This window comes from Anopheles ziemanni, chromosome 2 (genome assembly GCF_943734765.1).
Source record: "Anopheles ziemanni chromosome 2, idAnoZiCoDA_A2_x.2, whole genome shotgun sequence".
Classification (NCBI taxonomy): Eukaryota; Metazoa; Arthropoda; class Insecta; order Diptera; family Culicidae; genus Anopheles; species Anopheles ziemanni.
In genome coordinates this window covers 38,691,506-38,710,542 of record NC_080705.1, presented here as the reverse complement: position 1 = coordinate 38,710,542, position 19,037 = coordinate 38,691,506, and the positions used below count along the sequence as shown (strand labels likewise).

Here is a 19,037-nt window from a genome sequence, read left to right as displayed (position 1 = left end):
TTTCGTCTTAAATCTATGCTTCCGTTTTTTGAATGGAAAATTTCTTTTCTATCCAGGAAAAAAATTGGGTCGAAATTACATTGATGGGATACTTTGAAATGAAGCTTTCAGATGGTTACTAGAGTGGATGTTTTGGGAATTCCTAGGATGCCTTTAACGCGTCGAAACAGAAATTGTAACCCTACTTAACGAGGCATTTGCGTTTGGATTTGAATGATCCGACCGTGAATCATTCGCTAAACTTACCAAATAATATCGGTTGAAGGTGCATGATAAATTTCATGATTTGAAAAAGATTAATTCACCTAAAAAGGTAATAGAATACGAACTAATTTCGAACTATTTAATGATTGTCAAATATTGTTAATGAATTAATGAATTAATTATAACCATGTTGTTTACAATATCTTATTTTGTGTGAATGATTTTATTAAATAGTAGTAGTAGTATATGGTTTATTTTTGAATTAATATGTTGGTGATTTACATCATTTTTAATACAGTTGTACCGGGTTCACTTTTTGTTTTCCACGTTGAATTTGAATATTTTTTGGCATTGCCATTTTGAAATTGATAATAATTGAACTAAGTAACGCGGGAAAAAATTAGGAAAAAAACCCTCAGACAAAAGAAAAAAAAAATTATAATATTTAACTTAACCTAAATCTTAACCTAGTCTAACTTATTTACTTATCTCCTATGCAGAACAAGTTGATTTATAAAGTACATGCTACTCATTTCACACTTGTTATAATAGTTGCAGTTCAGATTTTCTAGGAAATCACTTATCATAGGTAAATTAGTTCTTTCATGTAATGACCGTGTGCTGTACCATGGTGGCAGATTGAGAATTATTTTGAGAATCTTGTTCTGTTTTGTTTGTAGTTTCTTAATGAAAGTTCGTGCGCAATTATTCCAAACTGGAAAAGCGTAACTAATAATGGGACGAAAGCATGTTTTGTAAAGCAGAATTTTGTTTTTCTGATTTAGTTTCGAACTCCTGTTTATAAAGGGATAAAGTACTTTTATCAGTTTATCTATCCTATTTATAGTGTTGATAATTTGAGTTTTAAACGTTATCTGTTTCTCGAAGTTCATCCCAAGATATTTTATGTCATTTTTCCATTCTATTGAGTCGGAATCTATTTTTAAATTACTTTGAGGTAATTTTCTTCTGCATCTATTTCTGGTGAAATAAATGGCTTCAGATTTTGAACTATTGGTTTTGAGTTAATGATTTTATTAAATCGAACATCTCTATGTTTGTTAAACCAGTTGAAATAAGATCCCCATTACATTCTTAATGTGTTTGATTAAGAGATCAAAACCATGTACTTATTATTTAATCAACATATCTTTACAGAAAACTTTGGTTGTTTTTCTTCAAAACAAGAACATAACTGACTAATATAGCTAAAAAAGGCGATTTTCCCACAAGCTATTTGTTTTCAGCGTGTTTATTAATTTTCCTTGCAAAACAAAATTTTACGCTTGTCATCGAAAGCTCTACGTTAAAGCTCTATAACGATACAACCCCTGCGTTTCCACTAGCCGACCAACCGTAACAACCCGTGTAGACAAGGACACACATACACAAACACACGTCCATTAAATGATTAATATTCCGTAAGCAAATTAAAGTCTGATTCCAATGTGTCAAAGTCCTCCAGGGACCGGGTTATTTGATCAATAATTTAGCAGAATTATGTATGGACGTCTGATTCGGCTCTGTGTAGTCGAGAGGTTCTAGACCGAGACGGTAGGGGCGGGTAGGGGCGAAACGCGCGATAACTCGGAGGCCGAAACGGAACCGACTGCGGAAGGGACACCCAGGACATTCGCCATATCGATTTTCCCGTGACGTGTTCGGTGCCGAGTGCAGTTCAGGCCCAAGCCCGGCATATGTGCGTTGAATCGTTGATTATGATCGACGAGGAGGCCAATCACCAGAGAACACAAGTGCATGTGCATTGCTGATGAATGCGCCGGCTTGCAACCGTGCAACCGTGTCGAGTGAGCATGCAGTCGCGCAAAATGCAAATGGATTTCACTGTTCGCTTTCGCCGGAAGTGGCATTAAAATCTAATGATACACATTCCGACACCGTGCCGGCTCCGCGTAGGGTCGTGGTGTTTCGGTGAATTAACTTTTGAACGATGTATAGATGCTAGCTAAAATTAGCCGCGACACTAGCAACATGATATTTACACCAAACTAATGAACATGAACACCAACGATACTTTTAGGAACAATACTTTTAGGAAGCTCTACGATTTTTCAAGATGAACATCCACAATGCCTATCTGAATGATTTTTTGAAGCTTATATAAATCTTCTTACTTATGAGTTTGAATTTTCTTAAAATAGTCCGGCCATATTTTTTGAGTTTCAGTTCATTTTGTTTAAAATAAATCATACTATTATTGACATCGAAGTGAAAATAACACTGATACTGCGAAATATATTGTTCAATTATTTAGCTGTATTATTTTACGGTTTTGCTAGAAAATTCAGAGATATTCCCCGAGGGCTTCCACGAAAATCAGACCAAACAATAGTGCGCTTGCAAACCACTATGCACATTGTTCCGCAGATACGGGCCATTCCCTATTAGTCCCTCAAGCTAGGGCACACCTTTGTGGTGCAAATGCGGAATGAAAATGTGCGTGCGTAATTTAATAGGTTCCGGCAACTTGCGCCGGCTGGCCTAGCAGTTCGGTTCGGAACCGTTTGTTTAGCCGAACGAAATGGGGATTTGATTACAGGCACAGTAATGGGAAATTAATTTTAATGTCCGGTTAAGGGGGTTGGACTTTTCTATTTTACTTTGCTATGGCTTTATCGAGCTGTTTGCTAAAGCAACAGCAAAAGGTACCAAACGATAAGCAAAGAAGCTGAAACTGAATGAGGAAAATTATGGTGACAAGGATCACTCGCAACCCTGTTGAAGTAATATTATATTTTTGCGACATTAATTTATAACAAAAATATTGTACAGTGGACGCTACCTATTGCTTATATGGCAAAACTTGTTTTTCACGTCGAACCAAATATTTTTAAAAGGAAGAAGGCAACTATAAAATGAAATATAAGTAAAACTGCTGAATTTTCACTCATGCCTCATGTAACGTCTTTAATAGACGCAAACTGAAATATAGCACCGTAACCTGGCTTTCAACAAATTCATAAATGACCTTAAATCTAACCTTCAGCCTTTAATGGTAGGTATTTAATAATATTCCACAAATGGATATGAAGTATCTTTTATGCTCAAAACATCCCTCGCGACCAACAAAAAATAAGAGAGAGAGAGAGAGCGTGGAAAAGTATTGATTTTCCTCCACAAACTACCTTCCACAATCCCCAGTTCAGTGCCATAATGTAATCGATAAACTCGATACCTTCCGGGTGGAAGTGATCACCGCAAGCCCATCCATTTCGTCCTTGCTCGTGTCGTTAGGGATGGTATCATTCAAAATGTACGCTACTGGCAGTTTGGGGAAGTGGAGGCCACCATTTCCTCCGTCGTAGTACATTTGTGTATGTGCACACACTGCTTAAAAATTTATCCTTGCACTCGAGCATCGAAAAGAAGAAGGATAAATACAAAAAAACGAGAACGACCGTTGTAGGACCCGCAAGGATGGGCGGGCGGATGCGTGTTGTGCGTGGAAAATCCCCCAACAGCTTACGTAATCGCCCCTGGCGTTTTTTTTCGGATTCTTCTCAGGCAATGCGAGCTGCCGCTTTTTACCTACGACATAAGGCTAGAAGGATATACATCCAGAATGTTCCTCTCGATGGAGCCATGTTTTCTTAACCATGTGACTTTTTTCTTTCTCTATTTGCTTTCAGTTTTTCCCTATCTGCGACAAGTCCCTCCAGCTGCAAAACGTTGTACTCGCAAATAATGCAATGCACGAGGTCAAAAGGAAAAAAATGGCCACATCGTGCTCGAGCAGGCCGGAGTGCCTATATCCGCCGATAAAAAGCTTTATCTTACGGTGGCACACATGATTTAACTTTCGGCAGCAGCGTAAAGCACACGATACTGCGGCTGAAATTGAGAGCGATAAGTGCCGGACAGTGTGAAACGCAAGGATAAACGAAGGACTGGCGGTGGATGATATCCAATCTGAGATATTCCAAACCCACAGCTGGCGCAGAAGGATGAAACGAACGAACGATGGCCGAAATTTTGGTCGCTCCAATCAATGTACTGTAATAAATGATAGGAAGGAACGTTGCTGGATAGGATACAACACAAAGACACACAGCGGACGAAGCGGCACACAGGTTGGAGAAACATTGCAATTGATTCGCTTTCAGGTGTTTCGGGAGGACACTGAACGAACTAGGGTTGGGAAATGGGATTCGGGTTGTTGGACTCGATTGGTAGTTGGAGCGATCCAGATGTGATACAAGTCCGGGATCCTTAGTGTCCAGTTTTGAAATGGGGGTCAATGTCTAGAATCAAGGTTCAGCTTCTTTTGGATTCAGATCCAGAATCAGAAATCATGTTATTTGAGATTTGGACATTGGGTTTGGGATCCAACGGTTTCGGATCGGATCGGCTTGATTGAGTCCCAGGTGAGATCCGATTTTCTCATCACTAAAACACGAACACCAAATTCTGTTCAGGAATGGATTCGACGAATATGCTGCGGCATAGGAATCAACGCCACACACGGACGTCCTCTTATGTAGCAACGTGCAGTAGCATCGAGGAACGTTCAGTAATGTAGCCAATTAAACTAGGATTAAACCTAAATCACGCCCTCGACCGGACTCAAGACACGAGTACGGCAGCATAAATTATTGGATTTTGGAGCTAGCAGCTGGGGAAGCGACGGAACGGGGCGATTGTGTGCCATATTGATGATTTTATGATACCACCACCACTGCACCTACCAACGCTTCCTCCATAACGATGTGCTTTGGAAGTATGTACGAACAAAAGTTAGGTTATGAAAAAGCGCGCAGCTGCGTTCACTGCTTTTCATCCATCCGATAAGTGAAGCCTAAACTTCCCGAAAGTTAACCTTATTTGCTTGCCTGTTCGGCCTGAGTCGATAATTACAAATAATTCAACAGCATTTAACGAGGAAAGTTTTCCATTTTCTTGCCGTAGCATATTTTTCCCCTTTCCCAGGATACATCGCGGACGTCGTGGAAGGTATATGAGTATTATACGGGGACAAGCTTGCCGGTGAGAAAATTGCTTTGCTTTGCTTAATGCTGCGTTCCTGGGAACTTTGCAAATACACTTATACTTTTCGCCGACTTAGTTGAGTTAAACCCATCGTATGAGATTTTGTTTGGGTTTTTTCAGGTATAGAAAAAAGCTATTTAACATCTTATAAAAGTTACAACCAATACATGCAATAAATAGCGCAAGCCGTTTATTTAAATTGTTTCGAGCCGTTGTAATCCTTAAGCGCGCAGGTAAATGATTGATATTATTTGATCACCGCTAACAACACGATAAAGCTTTTGAAATCCATCTCAAATTAATATACCCAGCTAAGCTTTTCCTTTCAACCGTGCTGCAGGAAGCGTCTCGCAGAACGCTCACGCTCGCATAGCTTGCCCTCCCGCCACGAGCCCCAACCTCACCAGCCCCAGGGTGTAGCGGTTCGTTCCATTTCAATCTACTTCTGTCAGGAAAATAAACGTAGCATCCAACACCGAGAAGTGACGAACGAAACTAGATGACGGACTCATCAATCATGGCGGAGAGTGTGCTTGTTTTTGCTTCGGCGGTAACCTTTCGGGGAAGCTTTTTCATCACGCCACCACTCACGCGCTTCGCCGTCAAGAATCCTTTGCTTCGCACTTTGGAGAAGAAAACGTAAAATGATACCCCTCTGGCGGGATAAGAAGAAGAGGCGGTAAAAAGATACTCCCGCAGCTGGGAAATCTGTTTTCTTCTGCCAAACCCGTCGTTTTCCTTAACGATATCTTTTACTCCGTCCCCTACTCGCCCCACCCCCTACCATGCACCGACACCACTCGGGGCAAAACGTCCGACGCAAAGAAAGCGCGCCCGTCATTAGTCTTTCGGCGATGATAGACAGTGACGATAAAGGGGTGGACAAGGTGAGCATCCGACTACTGGGCTGCCCGTTTCCGTCGGTGCAAAGATAGGAAAAATAGTAGACAAAGTAAAAAGTAGCACGAAACACAGCTCCCCCGGTCGCCAGTTTCACTCCGCTCCGTCGGATTCGGAATAACTGCTGAGCTGGCTCTGAGCCGGGCGCTTGATAAATGTTCTAAATGATGTCGCTCCTAAGTACGTTCGTGCTTAAATTGAAATTCCCGGCAAATTGATAGCACGTTAGAACTAATTCGTCACCATCGATCACGGAGATGCTCTGGCGGGGTCGAAAAAAGGGTTAATAGTAGCGTAAAGATGTTAGCCAGCGAGTTTGGACAGCGTCGACGCGCAAAAACGTAGCTGTCACACCAGTAGTCTCTAAGATGCTCCGTTTTAGTCACTTACTTTTGCCTTTTGGAAAATATTAAAAGACACAAAGATTACAGACGATTCCACGAATGGGAAATAAAAATCTGATGCAGAGTTTAAATTAATATTTCAACCAATAGTATTGTAACACTCGCTGCAGTAAAGAGAGTCACACCTGTCACAATGTCGTTGTGCAGCAATAATCTGCTTTCTCTCTTGCTATTCTCGCAAGCTGATAGAATAAAACGACAGTATGTATTGTTTGCGGGTGGTGCCACTCCCCCAAAGGCAGGTCTGTAATATCCATCATCGCAAAAGATATTCGCCGGGCCCGACAAAGACGGAAACCGTTGTACATTTTCCGACCAAGAAGGCCGGTTATGGCCGGTAGAAGAAAATCTAACAAAATGACGTTTAAACAACGCGTTTCTACATAGGTACTATTGGCCGAAAGAAACGGGATGAAATATAGGGCATCCAAGTCTTCACTAACTGCGGCTGGAGCCGGGTGTTTTTCCACTGACACGTTTGGTCACGCTTCCAGCGATGCAGCAGGGTTATATTTATTTATTGTCAACTTTGATAACGTCGCCTGATGTTGCAGCACTGGTGGGTCGAGTCTTTCTATTATAGTCCTACCCGCGGTGAGGGTTTCTTGCTGTCGGACACCGCCCGGCGGGATGGGACACTTTTGGAAAGAAACATCTTGCCAACGCACCAGTAGCTTGAAACGGTTCCAAAGAGACCGTTTGGTTCACATCTGAATCTGATGTTCGTCCTCCACACCAGTTTCAATTTATGTGTCACGTTGGAAAAAATGTGGTGCCATGTTGAAAGGGAGTCTAAAATAAGAAAACGTTGGGTGCTATGCCCCGGTGGAGCAAAATGTACCTCTAATTTTTTTACCGGAGAAGAACTAAGCCAAAAAGTTCTGTTTGATTACGGGAAAAGTAAATTTTATAACATCTTTCACATAGATTGTATGCGGTAAACATTGTTTTTTTTCATATCTGACGCATATTTCCCGAAATTCCCTTAAATCATTGCAATTGTAAGAAATAAAAGTAAACCAACTATCGGCCAAAGAACATCATCTGACCAATCTAAACTACACAGTTCCAGCGCCATTTGACGTATGATAAACCCAAAAGATGTAGCTATCACACTTATTCACACACGATGTGCGATGCGCTTTTTAATTCTTTCGGATTATTGATGTACGTGAAAAGAATTTTGGGAAAATTTAATTTATTTAGCTAGTTGAGATTATTCTTCTATTGCTTCTCATCCTCCTCGGTGTTTCGGACATGAAGTATATCAACAATACAGCATCTAAAAAAGTTTTTCGTTTCAAAAGTTCAGGTCTATATTCTAAAATTGCTTGTAATATTAACACATCCAAGTACTGCTCAATTTTTCGACAATCATTTACAGGGTTTCTTATTTGTTTTTATTCATTTTAATCTCAATTAAATGCCTTTATCAGAGTGCATTTTTTACGTATTTACAAACTACTCACACAGAATATGTGATAGCTCAGTGAATCTTCACGAACGGATCCCATGATGAAAACACTGTGCGTTTGCGTAAGATTGAAGGGAGCACAGTTTGTTGGATTTAAAACAAAAATATTTTAATTTCACGATCTCAAGAACATGAAATATTTTCTAAAAACAGAATGTGCATTTTTATGTCAATTGCGGAAATATATTCTGCGACAATTGATGAGGTGAAGTGAAAAAAAAAACGATGGAATCGTTTCAAACTGATTATTCAAAATTACTTTGTAAGAAACTCAAATACTTCTAATTAAGGAATATGTATAATTGTTCGATGAAACAGAAGTATTTTTCAGGGTGATTATATTCACAATTTTGCATTTTTGACTAGTTGATTTTTAAATTTACACTTCGGAAACAATCAATTTTTTCGAGACAATTGAATGTTCTAGAGTTTACTGCACCATTTTTTCCCTTTGAATGATGCAGATTGTAGTTAGAAGAAATTAAGCTCCATTTCTTACATAATATTCTTATCTATTCCTGTTTTACGTTACCATCGCTGCACTTTTCAATGACCATTGCCCTGATGCTACCTGCATATGGAAATCTCTATTAGAGTTGGACGAAGAGAGTTTTAGATGTCACCTGTTGTGTTAGTTTTTTAGCTAAATTTTAAAATAATGAAAAACTGCAAATGAAATTCCAGGAGCACGGTTTTCAAAATTGTATAGAAAGCGATTAAACTCGGGATTATGTTAAACCTACGTGGAGCTAGGAGGAGATGCATACGCTCAATAAGTATTTAAGGATTACGTTAGGATTATACAATACGGCTTGGCCGTCCAACAATTCTATAGGATTTATACATCTGGGAATTGTTTTCAAAATAGTATAAATAATCTGTCACGCAAAGCTCACACTTGTGAAAGGACACGATTGAACCTCGTTTTGCACATTTATCCGTTTGATCAAACAGTTATATAATGCTAATTGAAAAATGAAGTAATTTCAATAGTTTTACGAGGAATGTAAATATGCTTTTCATCATTGAAATTTATGATGATCAAATTAAAGGCCATTATCTTTCATTAACTATTTCAAACAGCAGATGTTGCAGCAAGATACGCAATTTGAGTTTCGATTGAAAGATACAACAATTATGTATGTATACTTTTTTAAAGGATGTGCATGTCCGCTGAAACAACGGTCATTCTAGTTGCTAGGGTTTTAACATACTGTATGTATAACTTGTTTGTGCACTCTCTATAGAATGATATGTCTCTGAATTCTTGTTTTTCTCTAATTGTCTTTCTGTTTAACTCTTTTCGTCATGTTAACATTATTATCTACACACGCATTGATTCACAGTCCATCGACCATATCTATGGTTGGATCTAGTGGTATCAACAAAGCACCACTAATTAGTAAGGCCAATTTGGTCGTTTTGGTCGTAAAATGTATGTCAATAATATTGCTTGCATTGCTTTTTATAATTTTTAATCGACGATAAGACAATCGTGGATCAAGTTACCTTGCTAACTGCTATTGCCAGTGGTTCAAGCTATTTTTACAAAGTGATAAAGGATTGAATAAGTAAGAGTGAAAAATTTTCCATGCGCAATTAACTCATAGAAAAGTATCACATTAATCCAAAATCTTCTCAAAATTAATTTACTTTTTTTTGTATTGCTGCCGTAGTGCTAGCTATTAATTGGTTGCTTCTGCAAGATATCAAACATATGAGATGTAAAACCAACATTATGTAGTAGATAAAGGTTTAGTTTAATTCTGTTTCCAAGCTAAAATTTGTTTTCACTAGTACCGTTTGTCATAGTTTGTAAGAACTGGCGTAACTTTTCATTTAACTAATCCTCAATACATTGAAAATGTTATTTAAAAATGCAATGTCATTTAACGTTATTGTAAAACTCCAATGTTTTAATTTGCAATATAGTATACCGTTTGTGCAAACACAGTTTAAATCTACACTGTTTCGATTCATGAATACATTGCAATCAATTCAATCTGCGCTAGGAGCGGGCTATGCTAGGAACTAACTTAAACACGTAAATATCACAATTCAGTTCAGTGCGAACAAGACTCGATTTCAAATAAATCAGTTAAAACAAGCCCGAAACAATGCTATGATGTTGCGTTCGCTCCTATCGCTTACAAAAGCCGTTCAAACTGTCACTTGTTTTTATTTGCTCTACTTGTTCTAAGAGAGGGGCAATCATCACTGTAGGATCTTCGTGCACTTCTAATAATTTCACGATATTCACAGTAGAAGAAACAACTGTTAGATATGAGTACCAACTGTTCTTGGGGATGAATCGGATGAACTAGAATTACGTAGTTGCGATTGCTGCTGGTTACTTTGTAGCTGTTGTGGTTGCACACCAATCACCAGCCCAGGAAGAGGCTGTAGCTGCTGCTGCTGAGCTGCACTAGAATGGCTGTCGGGGGATCTCGGTTGCGGCCGTCCCTCGTGTTGAAGCTGTTGCTGCACGTTCAACTGGTTGTTCGTCCGGTTGGACGGAGCAGCGCGGGTCTGTTGGTAGCTGTTGCGTATGTTCGAGTGGGTGAGGGCAATGTTTTGCTGATGCTGCCGCCTCTGATTGTTGAGCGCATCTGGCAGGGCGAACCGTAGCTTCTCCCAAAACAGCTTGTCGCCCCACTGAAGGTAGGTGTTCGTTTTGAGATACAACCGAATGTCGGGATCGAGATCCTTCTGGGGCACCTCGCCTAACAGGATCACTATCAGACGGCGCCGTCTGTCGCGCAGTACCTGATGGTGCGCTGATTTGAACTCGAACCGACACCACTCCGATTTGATGAAGTTCTCCGACAGCACCATGATCGTGCGTCGCGAGGACTCAACTGCTTGCAGGATATTGTCCGCAATATACGCCCCAACCGGAAAGTCTCGATAGTGCAGGCAGAGTTTATACGATGGGTCTCCATTTTCAAGCACTGGCGCGAGTTCTTCCGCTACGAACGACTCGTCCTTCGAGCTGTAGGAGATAAACGCATCGAATAGTCTATCACGCTCGTTCTTGTCCAGGTCGGCAGTGTTATAAAACAGGCGTACGCCGAATTTGGAGTGAAACCACACGCGTACCTCCTGCCGAAACACGAAAATCACTAACGTTAGCACAATCACGACGGAGAAGGCACACAACGTTGCAACCACGAGCGGAATGTAACCTTCGACCGGCTGTGGTGTGAGGACCGTTTTCTTTGAGGTCAAGTTTCCATTGATAACATTTTCAAGCTGCACCACGCCGGTGCAAACCGATGAACTGTTGTTGTAAATGATAGTGAAACCTTCCACCGCCCCTTCGGGTGCATTTTCGCCATACGAGTCGACGGTAGTATCACTAGCACTGATAGTCCCATTCGAAGGCAACCGATTCGAAGCGATGGAACATCTGATCTTGTACCGATCGCGCACAAAGTCGTACGTCTTCAGGAACTCCCGGAATCGCTCCACGAACTCACACTCACAGGACCACGAGTTAGCTGCCAGACGCATTTCGTTGAGCTGCTTCGGTAGGTGCCAGATGTTAAACTCTACAATACGGTTATGGTCCAACCGAAGGACGCGCATACCGTGCAGCTGATCGAAGGTGTTGTTGGCGATCACCGATATCCGATTGTACTGCAGGAACAGCTCTTTGAGATTTTCCAGCCCTACGAACTCGAAGCCGTTCAGCTTATCGATGCGATTGTGGTCGAGCTGCAGAATTTCCAGCTCCTTCAGCCCGAAAAACGTACGATTGCTGATCGTTTCAACGCGCGAGCCGTTCAGGAAAAGGATCTTCAGCCGCTTCCGACCCAAGAAGGCGTGGCTGGCCAGCGACTGGAAGCCGTTTCCATCCAGGTAGATTTGCGTCGAGTCCATCGGCATCTGATCCGGCAGCCGGCCATCGTACCCGGCCCGCGAGCAGTCGACCACGTTCGAGTCCCAGCTCTGGTCGTGGTAGCAGGTGCAGCGCTCCGGACACTCCATCTTGCAGTCGCACGCGTAAAAGTCGCAACAGTGACACAGCGCGAGGCAGTGCGTTTCGTACTTGCACAGGAACTGGTTTGCCATGGCTTCGACGAGCGGTACGTAGGTGCGACCCCGGTTGTACAGCAGCTTGCAGTAGATGCTATCCAGATCCATCAGCCGCGGCTGGGTTCGCGAATCGGCGTTACTTTTCTGCAACCAGTTGAGATTGCAATCGCACTGGTAGGGATTGCCGCCGATGTAGAACTCCGGCAGGGGGCGCTCGTCCGGCACGGCCGATATTCGCAGCGCGTTCGGATCGAGCGTCGTTATCTTGTTGCCGAACAGATCCACCCGCGTCAGGTTGGGTTTCTTGAAGAACGTGTACGACTGCACCTTCGAGATGAGGTTGTCGTTGAGGTACAGCAGCTCCACGCTGTTCGGGATCGCACTTCCGGTGATCTCGGTGAGCTGATTCGAGCTCGCGTCGATCGTGCTCAGCGACAGTTGCGATTCGATCTCGAAGTAGTTGCCGAGCTCCGCAATCTTGTTGGCGTGCACGTCCAGCCACTGGAGGCCCGTGGGAATGAGCGCGTAATCGAATACCTCGAGATGGTTATCGCTGATGTTGAGCCAGAGCAGGTTGTGGAGCTTCGTGAAGAGGCCCGCGATCTCGGTGAGGTAGTTGCCGTCGAGCCGGATCGCCTGCAGTTTGGTGTTGTTGTCAAAGCACGACTGCTCGATCGTTTTCAACCGGTTCTGCGAAAGATTCAAAATATGCAGCGACTGCATCGCGTCGAACGTCCCGCGTCGTATTACTTCGATGTTGTTCTCCGTCAGCCGCAGCCCGTAAAGGTGCGCCATATCGTGGAAGCTCGCGTTATCGATGCTCGCGATGTGGTTCTCGCCCAGATCGAGCGTCCGCAGCAGTGGCACATCGTACAGGGCGTAGGGCACCTCGAGCAGCTTGTTCCCGTTGATGTGCAGCTCTTGCAGCTTGCTCTGGTTACGCAGCGCCTTCCGGTCGATGCGCGAGATTCGGTTGTAGTCCAGCGAGAGCAGCGCGAGGTTATGCAGGCCACCGAACGTGTAGTGCTCGATGGTGGACAGCCGGTTGTTTGACAGCACGAGCGAATGCAATGCACCCAGCTCGGCAAACGTGTGCTCGGCAATGCTCTCGATGAAATTATTCTGCAGCCGCAGCGCCTGCAGCGCCTTCAGGTCGCGAAAGATCGTCGACTCCATTTTGGAAATCTTATTGCCCGACAGGTCGAGCACGATCAGCCTGGTGAGCCCGCGGAAGGTGGCCGAATTGATCCACTCCGAGGTAAGCTCGTTACCGGACAGATCCAGCAGCAGTAGCTGCTGCAGATCGGTGAATATGCCAGGGGCCAGCACGTTCAAGCTGTTGTTCTGCAGGTAGATCTCCTTGATGTGCTTCGCTTCGGAGAACAGCTCCGGGGGCAGGTTGGTGAGCCGGTTCAGCGAAATGTCCAGCCGGGCCAGCGAAACCAGCCCTTCCAGAGCGCGGTCGGCGATGAAGTTGAGCCCGTTACTCTGCAGCCGCAAGTCGGTGAGCTGGCGGAGGCCGGAAAAAATGGCCGGCGGCAAGTTGTCGATGGTGTTGTGCGAAAGGTCGAGCGTGGCAATGGTGCTGCCGCACTGCTTCGAGAGCCGCGTGCTCAGCGAGGCGCTGAAGTGGAACGCGGATAGGTCACGCAAACGGTTCTGCGTTAGGTTGAGGTAGTCCAGCTTCGGCAGTGGACATATCATTCCGTCCGGTATGCTCCACATATTGTTCTCGCTGAGATCCAGCCGCTGGAGGTTGGCGAGCTCGCTGTTAAATACCAGCGGCGCAACGTTCAGGCTGATCGACGACCAGTCGGTGTTGTGCGTCCGCAGGGTCAGATTCGTAAGCCCTTTGAGCCCACGGAAGGAACCCTCGCTCAGGTTAGCTATTTTACAGTACTCGATCGTGAGCGAGCGCAGCTTCGCGAGTTGCTTGAAGCTGCCGTGGTTGAGACTGCTCTGGAAGAACAACCCATCGTTGCAGTGCAACCGCAGCCGGACGGTGTTCTCCGGATGCAGCACACTAAAGTTTGTGTTCTCCAGCTCACTATTGATAGTCCTCAGGCGACAGACGAGCGTCAGATCTTCATCGCCGTAGTCAGCCCACCGACACTCGTCGGGTGCTTGATTGAGTAGCGATTTACTTAACGAGGCACCGAATACTCCAAATATGGTGCCGAACAACACCGTGAGCACCGTCGGGGAGGAACGCATCTTGTTAACGGTTTGGGTGAACGCCGAGCCCGCGCGCTCACTCACGCACACACTCAACACACATACAACACCGCGCAACCTCACCCCGCCAAACCCCCACGATCCCGGTTCGTGCTCGAATGCTGATCGCGCAGCAACTGCCCTGAACCGGCACTCAACGGGGTGAATCGCCTACCGATTCGCGCTCAACATATTCGATTGAAAATTATTATAACGTTTCCACCACTTTTTGTTATTTTCAGCACTGTTTTTCGCATCACGACAAGACATAAGGGCACTTTTCCATCTTGCTGTATTCGAGCTCAGGTTTCACCTCGCTTCGTTGGTGTTGGTGGTGGAACTTTCTCTTCGCTAATTCACACTGTTTTTGTGAAACAAACTTTATCAATTTTTCTTGTCGCTTAACTGGATTGAACATTTCTTTTTTCTCGTTGCCACTTTAAATGGTGATCGCCGAAATAGTGACGCACTAAATTCGAACATATTTTACCCGATACACGTAGTTTGTTGGTTCAAACTGTTCGACTGAGAGCGAATGCATGTAAACCGCATGCTTTCAACGCAAGGACTGACTGAAACTGATCCACAGAGTTACACAATGTTCACAAGGCAACATGTTGCTCTCTGCTCTTCTGCGGAACCCCGTTCTCTCTCGACCACCTAGTTTTTTTTTTATTCCAGACAGACAATCTTTAAAAACTGGTTTTTAACTTCACATTCCGTGGCAGGCATCGCCGATCGTACCTACGGCGGACGAGAAAACGAGAAAAAGTGGAGTGTTCGTGGCATAACACTAACACAAGTGCACCCGCAGATCATGGGTCCCGAGTTCCAGCAGAGAAAAGAGAGCATAAAAGAGTTCTTAAAGACGAAAGACTTCAATTTACCTGAAAGCGACGAACCTTGAATTTTTTGTTCCATTCCGCTTTCAACAGTTTTTGTTTCCGATGCGTTTCACCTCTGCTCGAATTAATTTTAACTAGCTAAGAATAATGGCGTTTGGGTATAAAGGAAGCATTCGAGACATAAGAAGAAAGAATAAGTATGCCATAATCACCTATTATACGTTGTCCTTGATAAGGCTGTTTTCGAAAGCGTTGTGCATATCTGCTGGCGATACTCGTAAATTATTGTTTATGTGTAATTTAAGCCACTTCAGCTTGATAAGAAATCCGTTAATATTTTTTCCCCAGCTCTAGGTGTTTCTAAGATATCTCTTGTCTGTTTATTTTATCTTTACCTAACTTTTTAATGAACTCTATTAAGCGACTGTTTGGATGTGGAAGTTTATAAGTGCATTTTGCGATGCTTTTGCTGCTACATTGTTAATGTTCCGCGATGTTATGCATATTTGATCGGGGGCAACGCGTTTCGCTTGTGGCTCTATACTTTCCGCACCACGTAACAGGGTTCTGCTCCGTCTTTTCTTCTTCTCTAACCGCGCTTTGGTCAGGATTGTGTTGGTGCACGGAAAGCTCGTTTGTGTGAGTAAAGGTGCAACATCAGCCTCTCTCTCATGCCAAACACATAAACAGGGTAAAGATTTTTACCACGCTGAACATATGTTGCGCTCTTGAATATTTATGTAGGCACATAGGTATTTTTTCGCTCTCCCGATCATTTTCTCGTTTCTTTCTTTTTTGTACCCCTCAAACATTCCCGTTCGTGGAGCTCGGTTAGCGTTGCAGCTTTTGTGCTTGTTCATCTACGGGAAACCGGATCAATTATCTCCCTTGAAAGTCGTTTGTCGAGGAATAAGAAGCCGGAAAAGAGTAAATATTTCTCCGACTGCTGGGTGATCAGCACCAGAGGCTTCTCGCTTACGTGTTCCTTTTTGCCGTTCATTTTTTCTTTCTGGTTAAACAGTGGCGTATAGCGTTGTTCGATCGGTTCCACTCACTCGGTTTTCTTTTTTTTTTCTTTTTTTAAGATGTGGCAATCAATATTTCGATCGCTGAAGATATCGAGGCTTGCTGCTTCGAAGGGTTTTGCTATTTTAATGGTCAACATCCGCCTAGGTTGAGGTATCCTAGGGTGCCGTTTTTCAAAAAGCTGCTGACACTGTAATTGATACTTATCGAACAAAGCCAACGAACATTCTGGCTAAAATATGGATTGATGATGAGGAAAGGTTTTTTTTAGTAACCGGATTCAATAACAGAGTGCGCCTGCTGCAAGGAGTTTTTTTTTATATGTGACGATAGATGACCGTTGATTGACTTTTGAAATACCATTTTGTTTTATTTCAAAATGGTAAATGATGAAAAACCGAGTTTTATACATTATACAAACTTAAGCTTATGTAAAACGTCACTTTATTTGAAGCATTTAGCTCTATTCTTATCCATTTCACGGTATTTTTGCATTTGGAATATGATGTTCTGATCGAAAAAAAACTTTGAACGATATAAATCGATCTATATAGAAATGAGCAAAGCAAAAATATAAATGAAACACAGCGTGTGTTTAATCGCGTGTTGAATAAATAAGTATTTCATTAAACATCAATGAACATATCAAAATTGTACTTTACGGGCTTTCCAACTTATAGACATGCTTCTAAATAAGTTTTAAATGAATGAACACTACTTTATGTTGTTGTTTACCAAATCAAACGGTTTAAAATGAAGGCATATGACTTGATGGGTCTCGAACATTTGTTCCTACATATTTCTCAACCTTCCCTAGAGTAATACAAATGAAGTGACAGCCGACGAAGAAAAATTATTGGACCAGGTAAACGAAACCTGACGATTGTAGCGTCATCTGGCATTGGAGACATTGTGCTTCCGTTGTCCAGCCGTCTCAAACACCGTTCCACAAACTAAGCTAACTAAGCGATCCAACACTGCCATCCTACGGGACAATGAAAACCCCCTTCCGGTCACCGTGAGCGACGAGTGAGTTTAATTTGACCAAACCAAAAAGGATCAGAATGAAGCTGCCTCCTGGCAAAGGAATGATGGGAAAATCGTTCGGGTTTTGGATGAAATTTAATCCGAAAACGTCTCCCAAAACCGAACTCCCTCATCAAAGCGGCACTGGCGAGCATTGTTGCCCTTTGTCCAGGAAATTAAGCAGTTCCCAATCGGTAAGGCACGGCCAGGACGATCGCAGGAAGACGAGAACACCTTTCACAATTAAGCATTCCTACAGACTCCCCATCTCGATCTGTTTCAAGATGCCTAAAACAGGCAACCGCACATTCGCCCGCACTCACAGGGAAAGGCCTGCTGTCAATTTTCTCAACACACTCCCGAGAGCCGGCCTCAAAGGAATTTCATTTTAATTCTGCCATCTTAGCGAACCAAAGTCCACCCGGTCTGCATCGGGACTCGATGGCATGGTGATGATTTCAATTGTGCAATCGTGTCCGTGAGCCCGTCTTTGAGCCGTGTGTGACGTCCGACCGGGGGGGTACGGGGGATCCAGGCGGATAGTTTCCGACAAATGGAGCGGGAGGGGGAAACTAGAAAGCAGCCCGAAAGTCGCTCTGATCCGACCACTAGGGAATCCGCACGGTTCGGGCTGGTTTTGATGAGCTGGGATTTGCAGCTGCCAGTGCCAGCGCAACGCTCGAGCAGAACTCGACTCGTTGTGCCAAAGCTCACCATCCCCCCCCTCCCTGTCACCCCCGAGGGGACTTAAGCATTCCGATTGCATTGCGATTATTCTCCGTTTCTGACACATCATGCGAATGCGAGTCGCAAAAGTGCACCGAAATGCATGCATTCATGCGTTCACTACCAATCTCAACAGCACATTGGTGGGTAGGCGCGTATGTGTGTTTGTGTGTGTGTGTCGGTGAGCGCAAGTATGCGCACGTGTACGTGGTAAAGCGTGATTGGCAAGCCGTGCGTCTGGCAACAGGAAGACGACGAAGGAGTTCTCGCCTTCAGCTCCCGATGGAGTTGAGATTCCGTTCGGGACCTTCCGAATCTGAGCGGCAGAATAAAATAGTTAATGGTGCGAATCGGAGGTCCTACCACTTCTGCTGCCGGTGGCACCCGTCGGACTCGGCATTAGTTATGCATAGTGCGTTTTGCAACACAGTGTGCCGGGGAACGTGGCTTACCGATCTTGCCGTTCGTTTCCAAGCATGGGAAAACTTTCCGATAAGACCGCAGCAGCTCGGTGTCGCAGCACACCGATGCAAGATGGACGCATCATGCTGCACACGAGTAAATGCACTTAAATAATGCAACTCAAGCTCGAACAGGGCACTACCGGCACGGGTTGTGCAGCAAAAGATGTCAATTTTCTTGGACAGAAAGTGGAGTGCTGAAGTACCAGTGAGATGGAAAAAACATAGAAATGAAATGATTTTTCATTGAATTTATTACCGCTATTGAAGTTTAACAACTCAAATATGTCTAGATAGAAATGAAGGTATTGTGAGAAGTAGCAACTAAACTGCATTAGAAAGTTTTAGCTCAGATAAATTCATGTTTTAAGGGAGTATACAGCCATTAGGACGTTGTAGAGCAACATTAAATCCATAAAATTCGGTTTTTAGTGAAGCCATTAAATATCTATTACTTCCTTATTTTCTTTTAAATTTTAAACAGCATTATTATTTGAGTACAAGAATGAAGAATTAATAAAAAAAATACCCCTTTAAAACGCATTGCGCCAAGTGGAGTACATAAAATCGTTAGGCAATCAAAATCAGTAAAATTGAACGTGAGAATTTGAAACACATTTTTGCTTCATTTCATTACTTCCTCACCCAAGAGCCAATCGAGTGTGCAAACATAGTTGAACAGGGAAGCCAATTGCATTAGGAGGGAAAAAGT

The 19,037-nt window shown here is 43.5% G+C and overlaps 2 protein-coding genes across 2 annotated transcripts in view; both read right to left on the bottom strand.

The window, feature by feature from the left end:
• Window positions 1-19,037, bottom strand: part of LOC131288554 (semaphorin-1A) — a 157,261-nt gene that overhangs the window by 38,452 nt on the left and 99,772 nt on the right. The gene's annotated exons all lie outside the window — the stretch shown is intronic.
• LOC131288545 (toll-like receptor Tollo) lies at window positions 10,267-14,241 on the bottom strand. The gene has a single exon (XM_058317689.1). The coding sequence runs from the start codon at window positions 14,239-14,241 to the stop codon at window positions 10,267-10,269; it is 3,975 nt and encodes a 1,324-aa protein (XP_058173672.1).

What these genes read in the sequence shown, in the direction of transcription:
- LOC131288545 (XM_058317689.1), bottom strand. Translation starts at nt 14,241, where the DNA reads ATGCGTTCCTCCCCGACGGTGCTCACGGTGTTGTTCGGCACCATATTT.